A 19,362-nucleotide genomic window follows, 5' to 3' on the forward strand; every position below is an offset into this window, starting at 1 on the left:
ACTTTAAACTTCTCTTCTAATGAAATTTCCTACTTTCTACTTGATTTTAACGTTGTTTTTACGCATCCTCATCTAACCGTGATCTACAAGAGACGGACGAATAATATCCATAGGTACGATTGAAAAGATTATAGACAAGTTTTATCTAGCTGAGAAAAGACCCAATGATAGATCGCTTATCGAATATTGGGATCTCGATATACTTCAACTCCCTTAGCCTTAACTGATGATACGCCTATGGACGAGATGTTACTGCAATATTGTGTCCGAAGAATGTTCTGTTACTGCAATGCTTAGGTCGACAAATCTGCATACAAAGCATAAATAAATAAATGACACAGCTCACTTCCACGCGAGGTAAAAAGCTACATCTTGCGTAAATAGCAGAAACGTAATGTCCTTACATGAACAGGTTAGGAGAGTAGTTGCTCCCAAATAAAAATAGGTACGTAGCTGCTCTCCCAGTCAAAAATAAGAACTGGTAGCTGCACATGCACAAAAAAGTAGGATAACTTCTAAAATAATGAGGATGAGCACCTGACACAAATCGTGTAGTTTAGTGTACAGTTATGGGTGAAAAAAAACTAAAGTCTAAATGTTTTACAACGAGTTCGTTGGTCATTCGTCGATAGTAGGAAGGGTTTACGCCATGTAGGTTTTATATTGGGTAGCTGTAGTAAAATGGATACCGAAATCAACTAACGATCTGGACGTTCCAAGTTCGAATCCTGTTGGTACCACGTTCACTATGAATGTTGGCAATCTTTACATTGTTCTTTCCCGTGAGTTCGTTATTTAACCGATAAACCTGTCCTAGCAGTGTACAAAACCAACATCGAAAGGCGATATCCTTTTCTTTTCCTTGCTACTTTTTTTTTCTCAAAGGTGGGGGAGGTTGCGAGCCTATCTCTGTTCTTTCGTTATTTTCATGGCAGGTTCTCGACAGAGCTTCAATCTATGATCTCTCCTGTACAACATTCACAACAAACACTCGTCTAGGTACGACCACTCTCAACAAAATCCCCAAATCTCTATCTGTGCCTAAAACTAAACAAAAATTCCATTAGCAAGTTTCTTTTCTAGAATTACTCGTCTATGGAACACAATGGCGTGATACTGCTTCCCGGCTAACTATAACATGTCGTTTTCAAGTCCAATGTAAAAAAGTTCTTGTTTAGCCGTCCTCTTGAATAACTAACTTCTGTCTAAGATCATTGAGGCACGGCATTGTCTCACGAACCATCTGACATTCATTAACTTTTATCTTTGAGTGGCCTTTCGGCCTTAATAAGTGTTTACTCCATAATAAATAAATAAAAAATAGACTAATGCAATTCTCCGACATTGAAATTGCGGTTATTGTTTTAAGGACATCGTATTCATTTTATTTTATCTATTTGTTTGAATAAGCTCTCTATCTCAAATGTTCTTGGGTTCTACTTTCTACGGGAAGATGACAATAGTTTCTGTTTGACAACTGCCTACTTGTTTTTCGTGGGCTCCGAGGACTGAAGAAATTACACACTATGCTACACACACACAAACACACACACGCGTGCGCACACACACACATATATACATATGTATATGCATTCATATATATATATATATATACATATATATACACATATATATAAGGGTATATATGTGCATATTTATATACATACACACATATATACGTATATATATAGAGAGAGAGATAGAGAGAAAGAGGTGTGTGTGTGTGTATGTGTTTGTGTACATATATTTTGCATACGGCCTAATCACGTTGACACTTCGTTTCTCGTCAGATCAAGTTAAGCAACGTTGAGCATGGCAAGTATCAGATGGGTGACTATTTGGGAATTCTATACTCTGTTTATCTCGGCATTGCTTCCAGTCGTCCCTAACCTTCACTTGCCACTGATATTTAACAACGCCTACTCAAGAGAGTCGTGGTTGAGATTGCGTAACACTTGCCACAAAAATTACACGCGCAGGCACATTTACAGTAGGTATCCATAGCCTGTCATACGAACACACACACATACACACAAACAAATATATATATATATATATATTTATATTTATATATATATATATATATATCAACATATAAGTGTCCACTGACACGTGTTTCGTTGTCTACGTCTCATCAGAGTAGCTGAATCTAGCGAGAAACCGAGCCAGAGATGTCTCATGATGCGGAGTTCGAATCGTTCGACTGGTATTAATCGTGACACCCTGCACTGAAGATTCCCGAAAGGATGAAACACTAGTGTCTGTAGGTATTTAATAATTATTATAGTAAAAAAATAATTATTATATATATGTGTATATATATATCAGTTGAAATAAAAGTCGGTCAATTTAGCTCATATGTGCAGATCATCATATACTGATTAGATCACTGTGACAGACGTTACCAAACATTTAAAATACCAAACAAGCAGCGAGTGAAATCGTTTACGACAGTACTCTACCACAGGAAGTGGGGAGGGTTTATATATATATATGTGTGTGTGTGTGTGTGTGTGTGTGTGTGTGTGTGTGTGTTTATTTCTGTAGAAATACATTTTCTTCTAATATATACCAATCCTAATTTAAGAAGATAAATGTAATGTATTCAATATATGTGTGCGTGTGTATGTGTGTGTGTGTGTTATTTCTCAGATTCTCAGAAACAATCAAGTTTCGCTGACGAGAGGATATCGAAACATGCAGATGTAGATTACTGTAAGTAAAATAAAAATAATAAAGAAAGAAAATGTTATTTGTTTACGCGCAAACAATATATGGCTGATTTTCTAAAGAAAAACATCTTAATAGTTGAAGACGCTTATTAACCTTATTATCGTTTAAAATCAACAATAAAATCTATATGTGTGTGTGTGTGTGTGCGTGTGCGCGCGCGTGCGTGTGGTTATTGTATGAGTATACAATGCGATGATTATAACTTATCTGTGAACGAGTGAGAATAGAAATTACAGATCATTAACCAAAATAAAATAAAATATGCCTTTGAAGTTGAGATGTAGATTACCACATGCGACATGTAATTAAGCATGGTTGATAAACTATAACCTTTGGATCGAATAAGGTCCTAGTAGATAGAGTCGCCTTGAACTGTTCGGTTGCTTCTAAAGATAATCTAGAAGCAATTTATTATTATTAGAACCGTTCAACTACTCCAAAGATAGTCTGTAAGCAACTTGTAGTTAAAATCCTAGTATATAGCGGCGTTTAAATCTAATCTCATGTCTAATCTGTATAGATTAATGTTGTCATATTTGAACTAATGTATCTCTGTCCTGCTGGAGGATTAGGGTTAGGGTTAGGGTTCTTGATAAGGTGCAAAAACGTATCTGTAATTTCAGTGACCCAACACCTCACCCTTTCTAAATCCCTGCAACCTATCTCTCTCTCGCTCTCGCTCTCTTTCTCTCTCTCTCGCTCTCTCACTTTCACACACACACACACACACACCAACACACACACACACTAACACACACACACACATAATGCTGGTAGTCGTAGTATTTTTATAAATACTATTATCGCATGGCTTCAGAATTTTCTTATCTATTTCCTGCTTCTTTTGTTCCAGCTCGTTTTACTCGTTGGTCTAGTGGTCTTCATCAATTCGTTGTTTTGATCACTAATTGTAATATAGTTTCCTATTCCAGTAGCTTCATTTCCAAGACCTGCAGACTTGTGAAACTCTCTGGCAGATCTCTTTCTTTCGGCTTCTCAAAAAGTCGGTTCTTCTAAACACTTTCTCACACCTAAGGGTATTCTTTACCCATTCGAATCTACTATCATTCCTCTGTATAGAATACTGTTGCCATATTTGGACTCGTGGATCTCTGCCCAATTTTAGAGTTCTTGATCAGATTTAGAAACGTATCTACAATTTGATTAACTTTATTAATTTTTTTAATTTGACGGACCACTAATATAAATTTAGAAGAAACGATAAATACATCTTTTACTAAGTAAGATTTGGTATCTGTCTGTCCGTAGCCGATACTATACGATATTCCTATGCATAGCGTCCTCATTTAGGGCGATGTAGTATGCGTTCGTTAGTCATCTATTATAGTGTTTCTTTTTTTAAAATGGTAAACATTTTTAATCAGTCTTAAACTCTTAGAAACATGAACATGAAAAATGTATTCAAGAATTTCTATATTAAAGTAATTATTCAATATTTATTCAAAATTTAATAAAATCAATTTCAACCTGTTGTCCATTTTACTCAACTACTTCCAATTATTTTCCCCGGTTATTCTAAACTTGCTTACAATTTCCTGTCGCCAATGTCTTGCTGCAATATTTTCTCATTTATTTTATATCTTTCTCTATAGTTTTAACATGTTTATCTAAATATTAATTTACTTATCCTTACGTTCCTTGTCACAAAAACATCATCATCGCAAACATTAATTAATAAGAAACGAATTACTTCCCTTTACAGTCGCTCTTTATCAGTTAAAAATCATTAAAACTATTACCTCTCCAAAAATTTTCAAAAAACACATAGCTGTCTGTCTACGTGTTTCAGATTGGCTATTTTATTTTATAATTTAAGTAACTGCAAGTTTTTTTATTATAGTTTATTTTTAAATTTAAAAAATGTGCAAGTGAATTGTTAATGTGTCTTTATATAAAAAAATTATTTAGAAAAAAAACAATGTTGTGTGTTGAATTTTTATTCAAAAAATCTAATTTTGTTAATCAATTTTTTTAGCTTTAAAAGGTTAAAAAGGTATTTGCTAAGAAATTGTTGTAAATTCGTCGTTATTTGTTTTATTTTATTTTTTGTATTCATTTTATTTATAATGTGTTTTAAAAAATTTTCAACTACTGTGGAATTTCCACTGGTTTTGTGAGTGGAAAATTGTTTGTTTAGAAACTTCTAGCAATCAGCAATAATGGTAAGAAACTTCTAGCAATCAGCAATAATGGTAAGAAACTATTCGGTAATAAGTAATAATATTAGTATGACTTAAGTAATAATATTAGTATGACTTTGCAAGTTATGTTAGGTGATACTATGTTTGTTATTGTTATTGTCGTTGCGCGTTATTGATTCATCTTCTCATTAAGGTAATTTTATTATTAGCATTTGTTTTTCCAATACGTCTCTAGTTAGAATTCTTTCAAGAAAGACACCAGGTACTTACAGAATGAAACACATCAAGATTGCCAACATCCCTAACTGAAACGAATTGGATTCGAACTTTACATACGCAGGTTGTCAGTCTATGTTGTCAGTCCATTTAGTTACCGTCACCTCCCGCAATATAATGGCTGGCAATGTCACGTTTATGTACTGATACAGTTCCATTTATTTTGAGTTCTCGTGTTTCTCTGGGAATGTTGTGAGTTTGGGACCATATGACAGTAGAAAACATTGCTTATTCTCTGGAGCTTATTCTCTGAAAATAGACCCAAAGTAAAAAACAAATGTGATGAAAGGATTTTCTATGCGAAGACAAATGCATTTGTTCAAACTATATTGGTCCATTGCAAAACCAGAGGAGATGAGCGGGCCACTATTGTTCAAAGCCGGATCAAATATTTTGGTCTTGAACATATATAGCATTCATTATTCATGTTATGGTGGTCATTTTTTTTTATTTAATTTTAAGTTTGATAACGATTGAAATAATATCTCAATTCTTGTCTGTGGACACTCGAAAATTTGACTAGTTGAACACCGGTTGCCAGCCAGCAATCAAGATAGCAGTTTCCCAAGTACATAAACGTGGCATTGTCTAGCCATTATATCACGGGAGGCGACGGTAGCTAAATGGGTAACAACATATGCTTCTATACGTAGACAGTGGCAGTCATGTCTATTATAATATACTACCAAAGTTTCCCATATATCATATAAAATAATTCCAATGATGTAAAAATTAGTGTTCAGTTTTCTGTACTTAGCAGGAAACTATAAACAGTTCGTGCTCCTCTAGTTGTGTAGAAATTATGGGTAATATATTTGCAATTTCATTTCTTTAATATGCATTTATTTTATTGAATACATTTCGTAAGACTATATTGAAAACTAGCTGTCCCTTTCCAGCGTTTCCCGAATTATTTACTATTTGTGTTAGGATTTGTGTAATGTTTTTTTGGTGTTTATTTATATTAATTTCCTTTAGTTTATTTTGTTGTGAGATTATTTTTACATGGGATTTTAAAAGTTAAAATTAATTATTATGGCATTATTAATTGAACGACAAATAATCTTGTGTCAATATAATAATAGTTTTAAGAATAATATTATTGTTTTAATTTCCTATTAATAAAATTATTGAATACGAATAACTTATAAAATGTTCAATCTTTTGATGAGGATTTGCTAAGAATCGTGAATGGATTATTCGACACTTTAAACGCTTTCAAATAGCTTTCAGGTGTCAAAGATTCATGAAGTTATTTAAGTATTAAACATTTAATTTTTATTGCTGTTGTTGTTGTTGTTGTTGCTTTTGTTGTTGTTAAATTCTATTTCATTATTTTTATTTTTATTTATGTTGCTATTTTTAAAATAATTTAGAGGAAAATCTGATTTGGAAATCAAAATGTCGTATATTAAAGAAGTTGCAGACAACTCGGAAGGGGAAAAAATGTAAATGATTGCATAATCATTTTTGTAATAAAAATCGCTCCAGACAAGGCGTGAAGTCACTTGACGTAAAGAGCTAACAAGAACGAATGATGATTCTCGCAAATACAAAAGATGCCTATCGACCCTCGTCTAAAAAACGACCACGGCCATAGATAGGAAGAAAGCAGGCAATATGAAGAGAGTTCGACATGGCTGCGTTTATTGGAAAGAAGCTACTGGAATAGAAAGCAGTATTACTATGAAGTGAATAGATGGAGATCACTAGACTAACAAAGGAGACCGGAAACAGATAGACAATATAGTAGAAGAAAAAGAAGAAAAAGAAAAGGAAGAGAAAAGTAAAAGAAGAAGAAAAAGAAGAAAAATAAAAAAGGAAGAGAAATGTAAAAGAAAAAGAAGAAAAAGAAGAAAGAAGAAAAGAAAAAGAAAAGGAAAAAAGAAGAAGAAAAGGCACAAAAGTAAAAGAGGAGGAAACGAAGAAAAAGAAGAAAAAGAAGAGAAAAGTGGGGTTTGTATTACTGTACACACAGATTCGAAAAAGTTGTCAAAAAAACAAATATATAAAAAATAAATGTTATCAAAGGCAAGATAAGTTACTTTTCTACCTAACTGGATATATTTTTCGTGTTTTTATTCAATGTAACATGTTTATTCAGCTCGAAAAGCATACAGTGTTTACCGATGTATTGGAAAATTCAAAATGCCGCCCGACACTCTCTTTAACTCGGTAAGTTCAGGAAAAGATGTTATAAATAATAAACTAGACAAAATACTGTTAGAAATCCGATCATTATATGTTACCGTGACATAAGTTGACATATATTCGGTGTTTTTTTAAATAGTATTTTATCTAGTTTATTATTTATAACACCTTTTCCCAAACTTACCATGTTAAAGAGAGTGTCGGGCGCCATTTTGAATTTTCCAATACATCGGTAAACACTGCATGTTTTTCGAGCTGAATAAGCTTGTTACATTGAATAAAAACAAAAAAATGTATCCAGTTTGGTAGAAAAGTAACTTATCTTGCCTTTGATAATATTTATTTGTTATATATTTGTTTTTTGACAAATTTTTCGAATCTATGTGTACAGTAATACAAACCCGACAATCCTAAAGAAAACATGGCATTATATTCTTTATAGAAAAGACTCAGACAAACAACATTACGAGGAGGAAGAAAGTATGGGGCAACTAAATCACAGATGCGCCTCAGCGCCTCATCAGTGATTCGCAAATAGAGCAGAGATGCGCCATTTAATAATCAATATCGTCCATTATTTCGCGGTTCACTGAAATCAGTATGATGCCTATGGTCTGGTTTTATGCTAAACTGATTTCAGCATTGATTTTAATCCACGCAAATCCAATATATTATAAGAATTTTGTTATGTTTTTGTCTTTAAGTTTTGAAATGATTCATTACTTTGTTTATTTCTTAATTTATTATTACTTTGTTTTTTAATTTCAGATACAGACATACTTTTTTTATTCTACAAAACGATGTTGACTGCATCAAAATATGTTTTCTATGTGCGAAAATTTAGTTTTCGAATTTTAGACAAGCACGCAAACAGATAGATAAAATTAATTAATTATATATATATATAATTAATTACCATAATAATGATTAAACTATATATATATATATATATATATATATATATATATATATATATATATATATATATATATATATATATATATATATATATATATATATATGTACATATATATACAGGATGTCCCAAAACGAAGGAAAATAGTGTTTAATGCTTAGCTTAAATTTTGCTTTAATATATTTGGAAAATGTAAATATAATAGAAAAACAATATTCAGGAGGTTTTCAAAAGCCCATTATGAGTAGTTATAATTAGGGCTGACTCTTGAGTATATATCCGTTAATGTCATATGTTTTTTATATAGACTGATGCGGTTCTCGGTTGATTAGCTGTGTCTTACTGTGTCGGATATACACTTGAGAGTCAAAACAATGAAAAGAATATTCTGTTGTCACAGCCATAGTTATAATCATGTCGATACTTTAACCTCGCCGAAGCTCAGTGACCTTTAGCTATACTACAATAACGTATCAATAATAGTCGCTGCAACAAATAGCCGTAGAATATCTTGCTATTGTCGCCCTTGAGTGAAATCAACGAGTACATATTTTGACGTGCTATCTCTTCCTTTTTATAGCCAATCAGATGTATTGGCGGAAGGATACTATTTGTTAAACTTTCAGCGCTCGGGCAACCTCGTTTTTTTTTGTTTTTTTTTTTTTTCTTTTTTTTCTCACCTAATCAGTTTGAGTTTTGAAATCGTACTAATAGGGCGTTTGGTCGTGGGCCTTTTTATTAACTAGCCAGCAACATGATAAAATCTACAAACATTTGTAACACACCTTTTGTACGTTTTGCACATGCTTTGTTGCATAGCAAAAGCCCACTAAACAACTCATCAGAGACAAACACACCTTTTGTAAATACTGACTCTTATCTGTTTTTAATTTCTTTTCAACACAGCCCAAAATAAAAACATTTTTATTAACCATCAACGTTGTCTGTTGCTGTCTACCTATTTTCATTCGTTGAGTCATATGAACAGTCTATCACAGTAAAACTTTCATTATGACTGAGACGGATATCCCTTTTCCTAATCGTTATAAACACTTTATGCTCTGTCGGTAACTTAATATTGAAAGCGACAGACAAGAGCGGACTACGATGACGCAGCAACACTGATTACAAGAACAAACAGCCTAAGAGTGCCTTGTTATTGTCACCCTTAACTGCAATCAATGGGCACACTGATTTAGAGATGATCTTATTAGATTTTCCTGGCCATAGTTTCTAGAGGTTAGGTGTTACATTAGAGCAGTATTAATTTTTTTTTCTATGTACTATATACATAGTGACGTTGGTAAATCCGTTCTCGTTAAATGACCGAAGTTGAGCAAAGTTTAGCCTGGCCAGTATCAGATAGGTTTCCATTTGGGAATACATGCGCTGTACGTATTTAGTTAAACGGGTATGTATAACATCTCAGAGAGATGAACGCTCTTGGTTTGCACGGTTCCAGGTTTCCTTTGGGCAAGGTATAGCGCTTTTAGCCTCCCTCTGATATCGTAGAGGATTACCATATAAGGGGTAGATGAAGTTCCTCAGCCGTGTTGAAAAGAATGGATAGTGGGAGATAGTGGGCGCTGTACGGTAATCTTTTAGTGAGGGTGTCACAAACAAAAAGCTCGCTTCAAATTTGTCATAAGCCTCACGGAAGAAGTAAGGCTCATAAAACTGTCATGAGAATACTCCTGTCAGTACACATCTGGTCTCGCCGGGGATAACGAAGTGTAAATAAAACACAGAAGTAAAGCGATGTTGTGATTGGCCAGTACAAGATGGATGGTCATTTGGAATACAATGTGTTGAATGCAACAAAATTCTCTTCGAATTCAAATAAATCTACAAGGGTCGTTCTAAAACGCTACAGACAAGTCGTGAAGCCACTTGATGTAAAGAGCTAACAAGAACCAAAGATGATTGTCGCAAAAAGTTTAAGACAACATGAAGTGGCTTCACAACTTGTCTGGAGCGTTTTAGAAGATGGAAGTGTACTATTAAAACGAACAACCTTTTGTGCCCTAGAATTTATTTTTTCTACATAGTCAGTACTATTCTCAATGCACTTTCGCCAGTGTCATGCGAAAGTCGTTCCAAAAGTAACGATTCCTATGTTTAAAGTAAAAACAAAAAGTCGAAGAGCTACGAAGATCGGAATGGTACCATTAAAACGAGCGCCTTTTTGTGCTCCAGAATTTATTTTTCTGCGTAGTCACTACTAAGACTATGACAACAGCATATTCTTTTCCTTGTTTTGACTCTCGAATATACATCAGTTAATATCTTATATGTTTTTAAATAGAGTAATGTGGTTCTCGGTTGTTTAACCGTGTCTAACTGTGTCGAATATATACTCGAGAGTCAAAACAATGATAAGAATATTCTCTTGTCATAACCCTAGTCACTAACATCCACAATACACTTTTTGACAATAATTCAATGACGTATCTATTCTTCTGACGTACGTCCATGACAGGAGCTGGTTTCTTGAAATCTCACACTGTTCAAACTACAACAGAGATTAAACTTTTAGATCATGAATGCATAAGTTCAGTCATCGTAATAATGCAATTTGCAATCCCTTCTGATCCGTAAGGGCGAAATAAAAAATAGGAGGCATTGCTTTTGGAACATCCCTCGTACAAACCATTTATATACTCTGTATAATTTTTTTAATAGAATGATACAACAAGGGTCAATATGTTGTAAAACCTAACAACAGTAACTGGCTAGGATTCTCTAATCACACAGACTTAGTTGGTAGCGCAACACATAGCTTCTCTATATCCCATTCCCTATCTCAGTTGGTTACATTTCCGACACGTTTCCCAGACCAGCAAGATCAACATGCCTCACTTCTAGATCTCTTTCTGACAACGGTTCCCAATGACTGTACAACAAATGCCCACAGCCCACTCGGGAATGCTGATCACGCAGTGATAATGGTAGAAATCACCCTAAATTCTCGCCCTAAAACTGAAGACCCACTACTCAAAACAACGAGGTATTACAAAAAGGCTGATTGGGAAGCCATCAGGGAGCTCATCAGAGATGCCCCATGGCAAAATATCTTTACTCTTCCAGCGGAACAGTGTGCAAATGTGACCACTGAATGGTTCAAAACTGCTATTGAAGCACATGTTCCCGCACGGAAATTCTATAGCAAACCCCACTCCCCCCAATGGTTTACTTCTGCTTGTGCAGCTGCCATTTGTCAAAGTCAGCATGCATTCCGCAGATTCAACCGACATAAGTCCAGCTCAAATAAACAGAAGTTTATAGAAGCTAGAAATAATTGTAAGAGAGTGATAGAGACAGCTAAGACAGATTACTCTGAAACCACCAGAAACCGCATCGAAGCACAGAAATTAGGAACCCGGGATTTTTGGAAAATCTACAACAGCGTAGTAAATTATGGACAGTCAACTATTCCCCCACTATCAAATGATCATGAGGTTGCTTGCACGGCAACTGACAAGGCTAATCTGCTTGCCAGTCGGTTTGCCTCAAACTCCACACTGAACTCGGTACACCACTCATTCCCTGATTTTCCTCTGCGAACAGACGCCTCACTAGACGATTTGAAAATCCCCCCTTCTCAGGTACATGCTATTATAAAAAACCTAGACACCTCAAAAGCGTGTGGACCAGATCTCATCCCGGCTGTACTATTAAAAAATGCTCTGCCGAGGTTGCACCAATTCTGTCCAAACTTTACAATAAATGCCTTAACGAATCTTGTTTTCTCGACTGCTGGAAAACCGTTTCTGTGGTACCAGTCTTCAAGAATTCTGATGAAAGAACTGACCCACTAAATTATCGCCCCATTAGCCTCCTCCCGCTTTTCGCCAAAATATTTGAGTCCTTAGTTAATCAAGCCCTAGTCCAGCACCTAACAGCTGCTAAACTCCTTACTGACAAACAATATGGATTCAGGCAAGCCCGTTCAACAGCAGATATCTAAACTGTAGTTTCTGAACGTATATACCGTTCATTGGATAAAACAGAGGAGGGTAGAGCGGTGGCCTTCGATATATCTAAGGCTTTTGACAGGGTATGGCACGATGGTCTTCTAAGGAAAATTAGATCATATGGAATCACTGGAAGAATTCATAATGTAATTAAATCCTTCTTAAGTAATAGAAAAATCAAAGTTGTCATTGACGGTCGTACATCCAAACAATACGACATAAATGCGGGAGTACCTCAGGGGTCTATCCTTGGACCTCTATTATTCCTGATATTCATAAACGACCTCCCTGATAAAATTGTTTCGGAAATGGGTATATTTGCCGATGACACCACTCTCTATAACAAATATGAGGGGAAAACAAATGAACACATATCCAAGGAAATGGCAGAAACACTAGAGGATGACCTCCAATCTGTAGTGGAATGGGGACAAAAATGGTTGGTCACATTCAATGCTGCTAAGACTAAGCTTGTTTCCTTCAATAACTACAAGAAACCTTCTCTACCACCAATAGCAATGGCCAAGAACACATTATCTGAAAGAACTTCTTTTAAACTCCTCGGCCTAACGTTTACAGGGAATATGAACTGGAATAGATACATTGAGAGCATTTCCAAGGCTGCTGCAAGGAAGGTTGGCTCCCTCTACCGTGCTAGAAAACTACTTACGCCTGACAGTATCCTATACCTCTATAAGGCAACCATTCGCCCATGTATGGAGTACTGTTGTCACATCTGGGCTGGTGCATCTGCTTCTTGTCTCTCGCTCCTGGACAGGGTTCAAAAGAGAGTCGCCAACCTGATAGGTCCTGAACTGTCATCTAGGCTTCAGCCTCTGTCCCATCGACGATATGTTGCATCCCTCTGCCTGTTCTACAAATACTTCAATGGTGAATGCTCTGACGAACTGCAAACACTTGTACCTCCTCGACGTAACTACCCCCGACAAATCCGACAAGCTACTAAGTCTCATCCCTTTACAGTAGAGATCCCTAGGTGCAAGAAAGCTTTTTACTCCAATAGTTTCTTCCCCAGAACTGCGGGTCTTTGGAACTTCCTTCCGGGATTCTGCTTTCCCAACTGCAACGATATGCAGAAGTTCAAGTGTAATGTCAACAAACATCTTTCTACTCATCTCCCTTCATAATGACCCCGCTAATTAAGTCCCTGATAGTAGCCCCCTGCTTCAAAGTGGCACTTTGCCTTGTTTGGGGTGAAAATTGAATAAAAATAAAATAAAATAAAAAAAATAGATGTAAGCATTAAACAAAAAAAATCAATTTGGATTATTCAGAATACAATTGTTAAATTTCTTAATTTTTTAGAGGAGGATTAAGAATTTGTATTATTTGGACTATTCGTCCGTTTTTGCCTTGAGTATTATTATTATCATCACAACATTTCGGCCGATATAACCTCTGGTCTTCTTCGCGTGTATGTTGCTGAACTTGGGAAACTTTCTAACGAACGGGAATCTACACGAAAATTTGAACGATTTAATGCACGTATTATGCTCTTGTTCCGTCAGTCATAATGTGCAATTGTATCGCCTTCAAGGTCCCGTGGCGTAACGGATAAAGTATTAAGTAAAATGTAGTTCTTCTAAGTGACACTCTTCTAGAGGTTGAAGGTTCAAGCCGAAGGTCGATTTAAGGTTGGGTGGTTGAGGAGGTCAACGTTTTTCATCCTCTCGAGATAACATTCTCTTCTCGGAGTGACGCAGTCAAAATTTAACATGCACTTTTCGCATAACCATTTGAGGTTTCGTCTCGTCTTTATTTTATAAATTAAAAGAAACCTGTTTCGTAGTCTATTGTTCTTCGCAAGGAAATGTTGCATAGTGGATAAGGTATTTCTTAAAAATTAATTATATGTTACCCTCTTGTGGAGGTTAAAGCTTCAATCCTTAGTACAATCGAAATTCAAAACACAATTGCGAATTCCTTAGGACTTCTTTGCTAACGAAACGAGGGCATGCTATCTTTTTAGATTAAACTAGCCTGGATGCCCGGCGTTGCCAGATTGTTTTAAGGTGTGTGTCGAGCAAAAAAAAAAAGTGGTAGTAGGCAGGCAGGCTCGAATCCGTACCGCGAACGAGAGAAAGAACGTGAAAAAAACGTGACGTCTTTGCTGTTGCGCCCATCGCCAAACCGGAAGTAACGAAGTTTAAAATTAAGGCTCGTCAATCGGAAAGAGAGGATGGCTGTCGAAAATATTGGCTAAAAAACGACCCCCTTGTAAAAAAAACTCCCCAGTTGAGGGTGAAAGAATTAATGTTTTTAGCCAATTTTTCGATATTTGTCGTCCGAAGGGTCTAGCTTCAAAATGATACTGGTTTCGTGAAAATTCGTCGTATTTGTCGAAAGTTTTAGGCATACATACATTAAAAAAGGCTTGGCAGACTATGGATACCCACTGTAAGGGTGCCTGCGCGTGAAATTTTTGTGGCAAGAGTTGCGCAATCTTCAACCACGCCTCTCCTGAGTCGACATTGTTGAATACCAGTGGCAAGTGGGGGTTCAGAGCGACAGGAAAGCACGTACAGCGCCTAGTATTCCCAAATGATCACCCATCTTGTAATAACCAAGCTCAACGTTTCTGTACCTCAGTGATCTGACGAGAATCGATGTATCAACATGATTATGCCATGCATACATACATACATACATACACACATACATACATACATACATACATACATACATACATACATAAACATGCATATATATGCGTACATACATATACATACATACATACATACATACATACATTTAAACAGACAGGTGAGATTTATATTATGGATAAAGTGTTCTGTTTGAAATACTGTGCAGATTCCCAAGTTCAACAGAAAGATTCCCGAGTTTGAGAGAAGGATTCCTGAGTTTGATAAGATGCACTTGAAAAAAAATATGAAAATAGTACTTAAAATGAAAACAGAAGAATCCAAATAATACGAATAGAAGAAACCTTGGCTTTGTTTAGGGACATCCTGCACTTATAAATATGATTAAATTTTAAAGAATACTCGATTGGTTATGCAGTTTGTTTGTTTTTGTTTTTTGTTTTTTTACGGGTTTTTTTTTTTTTTGTATTTTTAAATAACTGCCATTTATTTGTCTCACTTTTATGCTATTTTTTTATTTCCAGTGGAAGAGCCAGACGGTACATTTTTTTCTTTTCTTAAACCCAAATTTCTTCCCAAACTTCAATAACAAACCCGTATTTTCCTAACCTTATTTATTCCTTGGAATAATCCGGTGTGTGATTTTGATAATTGCACGATATTGAAATGTTAGTCAAATGAATCGTTTAGTTGCCACCTTTAGTCGTGCATTTTAACCGCGTGAACTTTTTAACATGCCCGTCCTTATAGGAATCATGGTTTTAACAAAACGAAAATAGTCGATGGAATGAAAAGGTCTGACAAACTGGACTTGTAGTACTTGAACATCGCTGCTGTAAGAAGTGTTGCTAAGAGCCAGTTTTGCTTTATTTATTTATTCAGGCATAAAAAGTATAACACGCGCATACACACACACACGCGCGCGCGCATATATATATATATATATAAGTAGGTTGTAGTTTGCTTGAAGCATTGTTGAAGAAAATTATAAGGTAAAATTAAAAGCCAAGAACAATGCGAGATTTTTTTTTATATATATAGAGTAAAATTAAATGCAAACAAAAGAAATAAAGTTCTTTTTTTTGTTGTTTGTTTTTTCTTTTTCACACAAATTTTAACTCTAAACAACAGTAATTTTTTTTTCTGTTGTATTCAATGGTGATATAAATCTCAATATATTTCAGACTTATTAGTCCATTTTCAAGAGAAGACAGCGGAAGAGTGTTCAAAATTGGAAAAGTAGCCGCCGTTCTATATTTCGCGGTATCACGTGGCAAACTCGGCGGCTACTTTTCCAATTTTGAACACTCTTCCGCTGTCTTCTCTTGAAAATGGACTAATAAGTCTGAAATATATTGAGATTTATATCACCATTGAATACAACAGAAAAAAAAATTACTGTTGTTTAGAGTTAAAATTTGTGTGAAAAAGAAAAAACAAACAACAAAAAAAAAGAAATTTATTTCTTTTGTTTTCATTTAATTTTACTCTATATATAAAAAAATCTCGCATTGTTCTTGGCTTTTAATTTTACCTTATAATATATATATATATATATATATATATATATATATATATATATATATATATATATATATAATGAAATCAAAAAAGATGTAGTCTTTACCTGATATATTCAATGGTAAACTTCAATCTAATATAAATACCTATATTTATATATAGATAATTTACTCCCAACCGAATAAAAAAGCTCAATGCACAATAGAGAAATAATCGGACTATTTATATTGTACTAGATTTAATTTTGGATTTCATTCTCTCTAAAGAATTATTTTGCCTTGTGGATTACCTTGAGAGAATCTTCATGCAAGCTGAAATATTATGCGCGCTTTGTTTTTAGTTGTTTCTAAAGAACATTTATGACTATAATAAATTGCGGTTTCACTTAATGTCATAACAAGAAAATTCTAGCATTTCTTTATAACATAATTTGCTGATTTCTTTCTGTCCTCTGATGAGAAAAACAGCAAGAATAGTATTCTTTGAAACTCCGCGGAATAAGGACTTTGTAAATTGTTTTTTTTTTTTTTTGGTGTATTCAGTCGAACAATAAATGTTGATTGTAAATTTCAACTTGCAGTTTAAATGTTCTTTCTCTTATATATATATATATATATATATATATATATATATATATATATATATATATATATATATATATATATATATATATATATATATACACTCGTAACTTTGATTTTCACTCGTATGTAGTGGAGGATTTTTGCTTTGAAGCCATTTCGTATCTCGAATTTCTCATAACTCGGTTAGCTCGTATGTTGGGGGGGGGGTCCACTAATTTTAAAAGATTTACCAGGACTGTAAAATGTAAATAGCTCGATGAATCTAAACGCTCAATAACGAATCCTATACAAGTAAAAATAATGTCTCAAGGAGCTTTAATCTATGCAACTCGACAGAAGTCTAAAGTCGTTTGCAGAAACATCAGTAAGCTGCCGTTTACGCTTTGTATAAATGTTAATTTCGATTATATTTCTCGCGGTTAACCTTGGCTGAGCGGTTTGTTCGTTGCTAATGGAGTCAGAGATGGCTTCGTGGCTGGTTCGAATCTCCCGACCGGCGGTAATCGTTACACCCTGCACTGATGATTCTCGAAAGAATGAAACACCTAGTCTCTGTATGCATCAAAATTAATTATTATAGTAATAATTATATATATATATATATATATATATATATATATATATATATATATATATATATATATATATATATATATATATATATATATATATACTGTCTGTGAATGACTATATAAGCTTTATTGGAGTGAAGTGATATCGCCAATAATGCAAACCTATTCGTACACACAAATGGAGCACTCTCCAGTAATTACAAATGTTTATATAAGCACTTAGACATTACTTACTAGCGGCGTCTGTCTGTCTACAGGTTGGTTTAAATGAAAAACCATCAATCTCTCTCGTCGTCAAGTGCACTGTCAGAGAAAAAATGAAGACAATGTGCACTTGGATGATGGAAAAGGTGACATTTTCAAACAAAGGTTTGGTCAGGTTAACGATCAAGTAAAAATAACGTCACAATAAATACTTTTTTTTTAATTAATTAAATTAAAGAAAGCTTCCTTTTACGCTTTCTGTATTTTTCACAATTTTACCGTGTAAGAATTTAACTGTAAATTCAGACGATTTTAGGACAGAGAACCTTCGTAAAATGTGTTTATTTTTTTTAATATATCATTTTTTCTAGCTGGTAATGGGGCATCAGATAGGATGCCGGACATTTACCCGCTATCATACATTCACACCGAGAGATCGTGTTAAAATTGTTAAAATTTTAAATGCAATTACTTGAATTCCTCTTGCATTTGGTTCACCGCGTATATTTGCAAGGTAGATTTTAAATTCTTTTTCTGTGAACCAGGTTGCGCTTATAATTACCGGAATGATGGCGATCTTCCTTAGATTTCAATTTCTTTTCATATTGTACATAAGACCCTCGTAATCCGTAATATTTTGGTCCTGGATATGACCTTAAACTATATCCGATGGTGAGGCCCCAACTTGCGGGCTTTGGGGAGTGTGGGGCCACCCTTTAATTGCCATTGCTCCCACGTCTACTCTGACCCGGAGTGGTAGTACCTGTTAGGGTCCCAACTATGGGTTGAATAGAAACCGACTTGAAAATATATATATATATATTCTATTAAAAAACATTTTCCTCAAAATCACTGGATTCGGTATTAAATAACTTGCAGTAAAACACGACCAACCGTAATATTTTCCCTCTTTGCTCTATTTAACCCAACATCATTGAGACACTAATGTTTTTCTGTGTGTTTTTCGAAAATGTTAAACTTTTAATCGATGCTTTATCTTAGCAAGTCTAATTCCTTGCTTTACTTTAGTAAACTTAGAAATTGTGATTTTATCCCAAGAAAAATTTTGACGTTAGATCCCTTAGTGTTTTTTTTTTAACTGAGACAAAATTGTTTACCTTCTATAGACTGCAAAAATGTATGCTTTTACTTTATAAAGGTTTGCTTTTGTTTGTTTAATATGTACCTGTGTGTATATTTTGTGTATGTGGGTCTATATAGTGCAGCGTGTATATTCTACGTGTGTGTGTCACCTGCTAGAGTTTTTTTAGAACATGAAGTACAATACAACGATCAGTTTGAAGGGACAAAGATATACTTTTTCTTATGGTTGGAACCTGTAAGTTGATTTCTAGACCTGGAAATGACTGAGGCGCAACAAATTTTATGAGGTTTGTTTTTTTTGTTTTTTGTTTTTGTTTTCTTTCTTTTTCTTTTTTTTTTTTTTTTTTTTTTGGTAGACTTTATTCTGATTCCTCCAAACGGTGAAAATAAAAACCTCATCGCCAGTGACCAGCTGTTTCCACCTCATCCCAATATTTACATTTTTTTTCTTTTTCTTCATTCTTGACTCCTGAATCCAACCGTCTTGCAACTATGGCCCAGACTCGAATCAACTGGACTGCAAAATATGACGGATTCCGAT

General features: G+C 34.5%; 1 protein-coding gene across 2 annotated transcripts in view; it reads left to right on the forward strand.

The window, feature by feature from the left end:
* LOC145293768 (universal stress protein in QAH/OAS sulfhydrylase 3'region-like) overlaps positions 1-19,362 on the forward strand; it is a 340,470-nt gene that overhangs the window by 259,732 nt on the left and 61,376 nt on the right. The window contains exon 3 of one of the 2 annotated variants that reach the window (XM_080140277.1): positions 15,361-15,375. The exons of the other annotated variant lie outside the window; for it this stretch is intronic. Within the exon in view, the coding sequence (XP_079996403.1) occupies positions 15,361-15,375 (15 nt within the window). The remainder of the gene's footprint in view (positions 1-15,360; positions 15,376-19,362) is intronic. 2 annotated transcript variants of the gene reach the window in all.

The sequence above is a fragment of the Euprymna scolopes genome, chromosome 15 (assembly GCF_053919585.1).
Source record: "Euprymna scolopes isolate OS-2025 chromosome 15, ASM5391958v1, whole genome shotgun sequence".
Classification (NCBI taxonomy): domain Eukaryota; kingdom Metazoa; phylum Mollusca; class Cephalopoda; order Sepiida; family Sepiolidae; genus Euprymna; species Euprymna scolopes.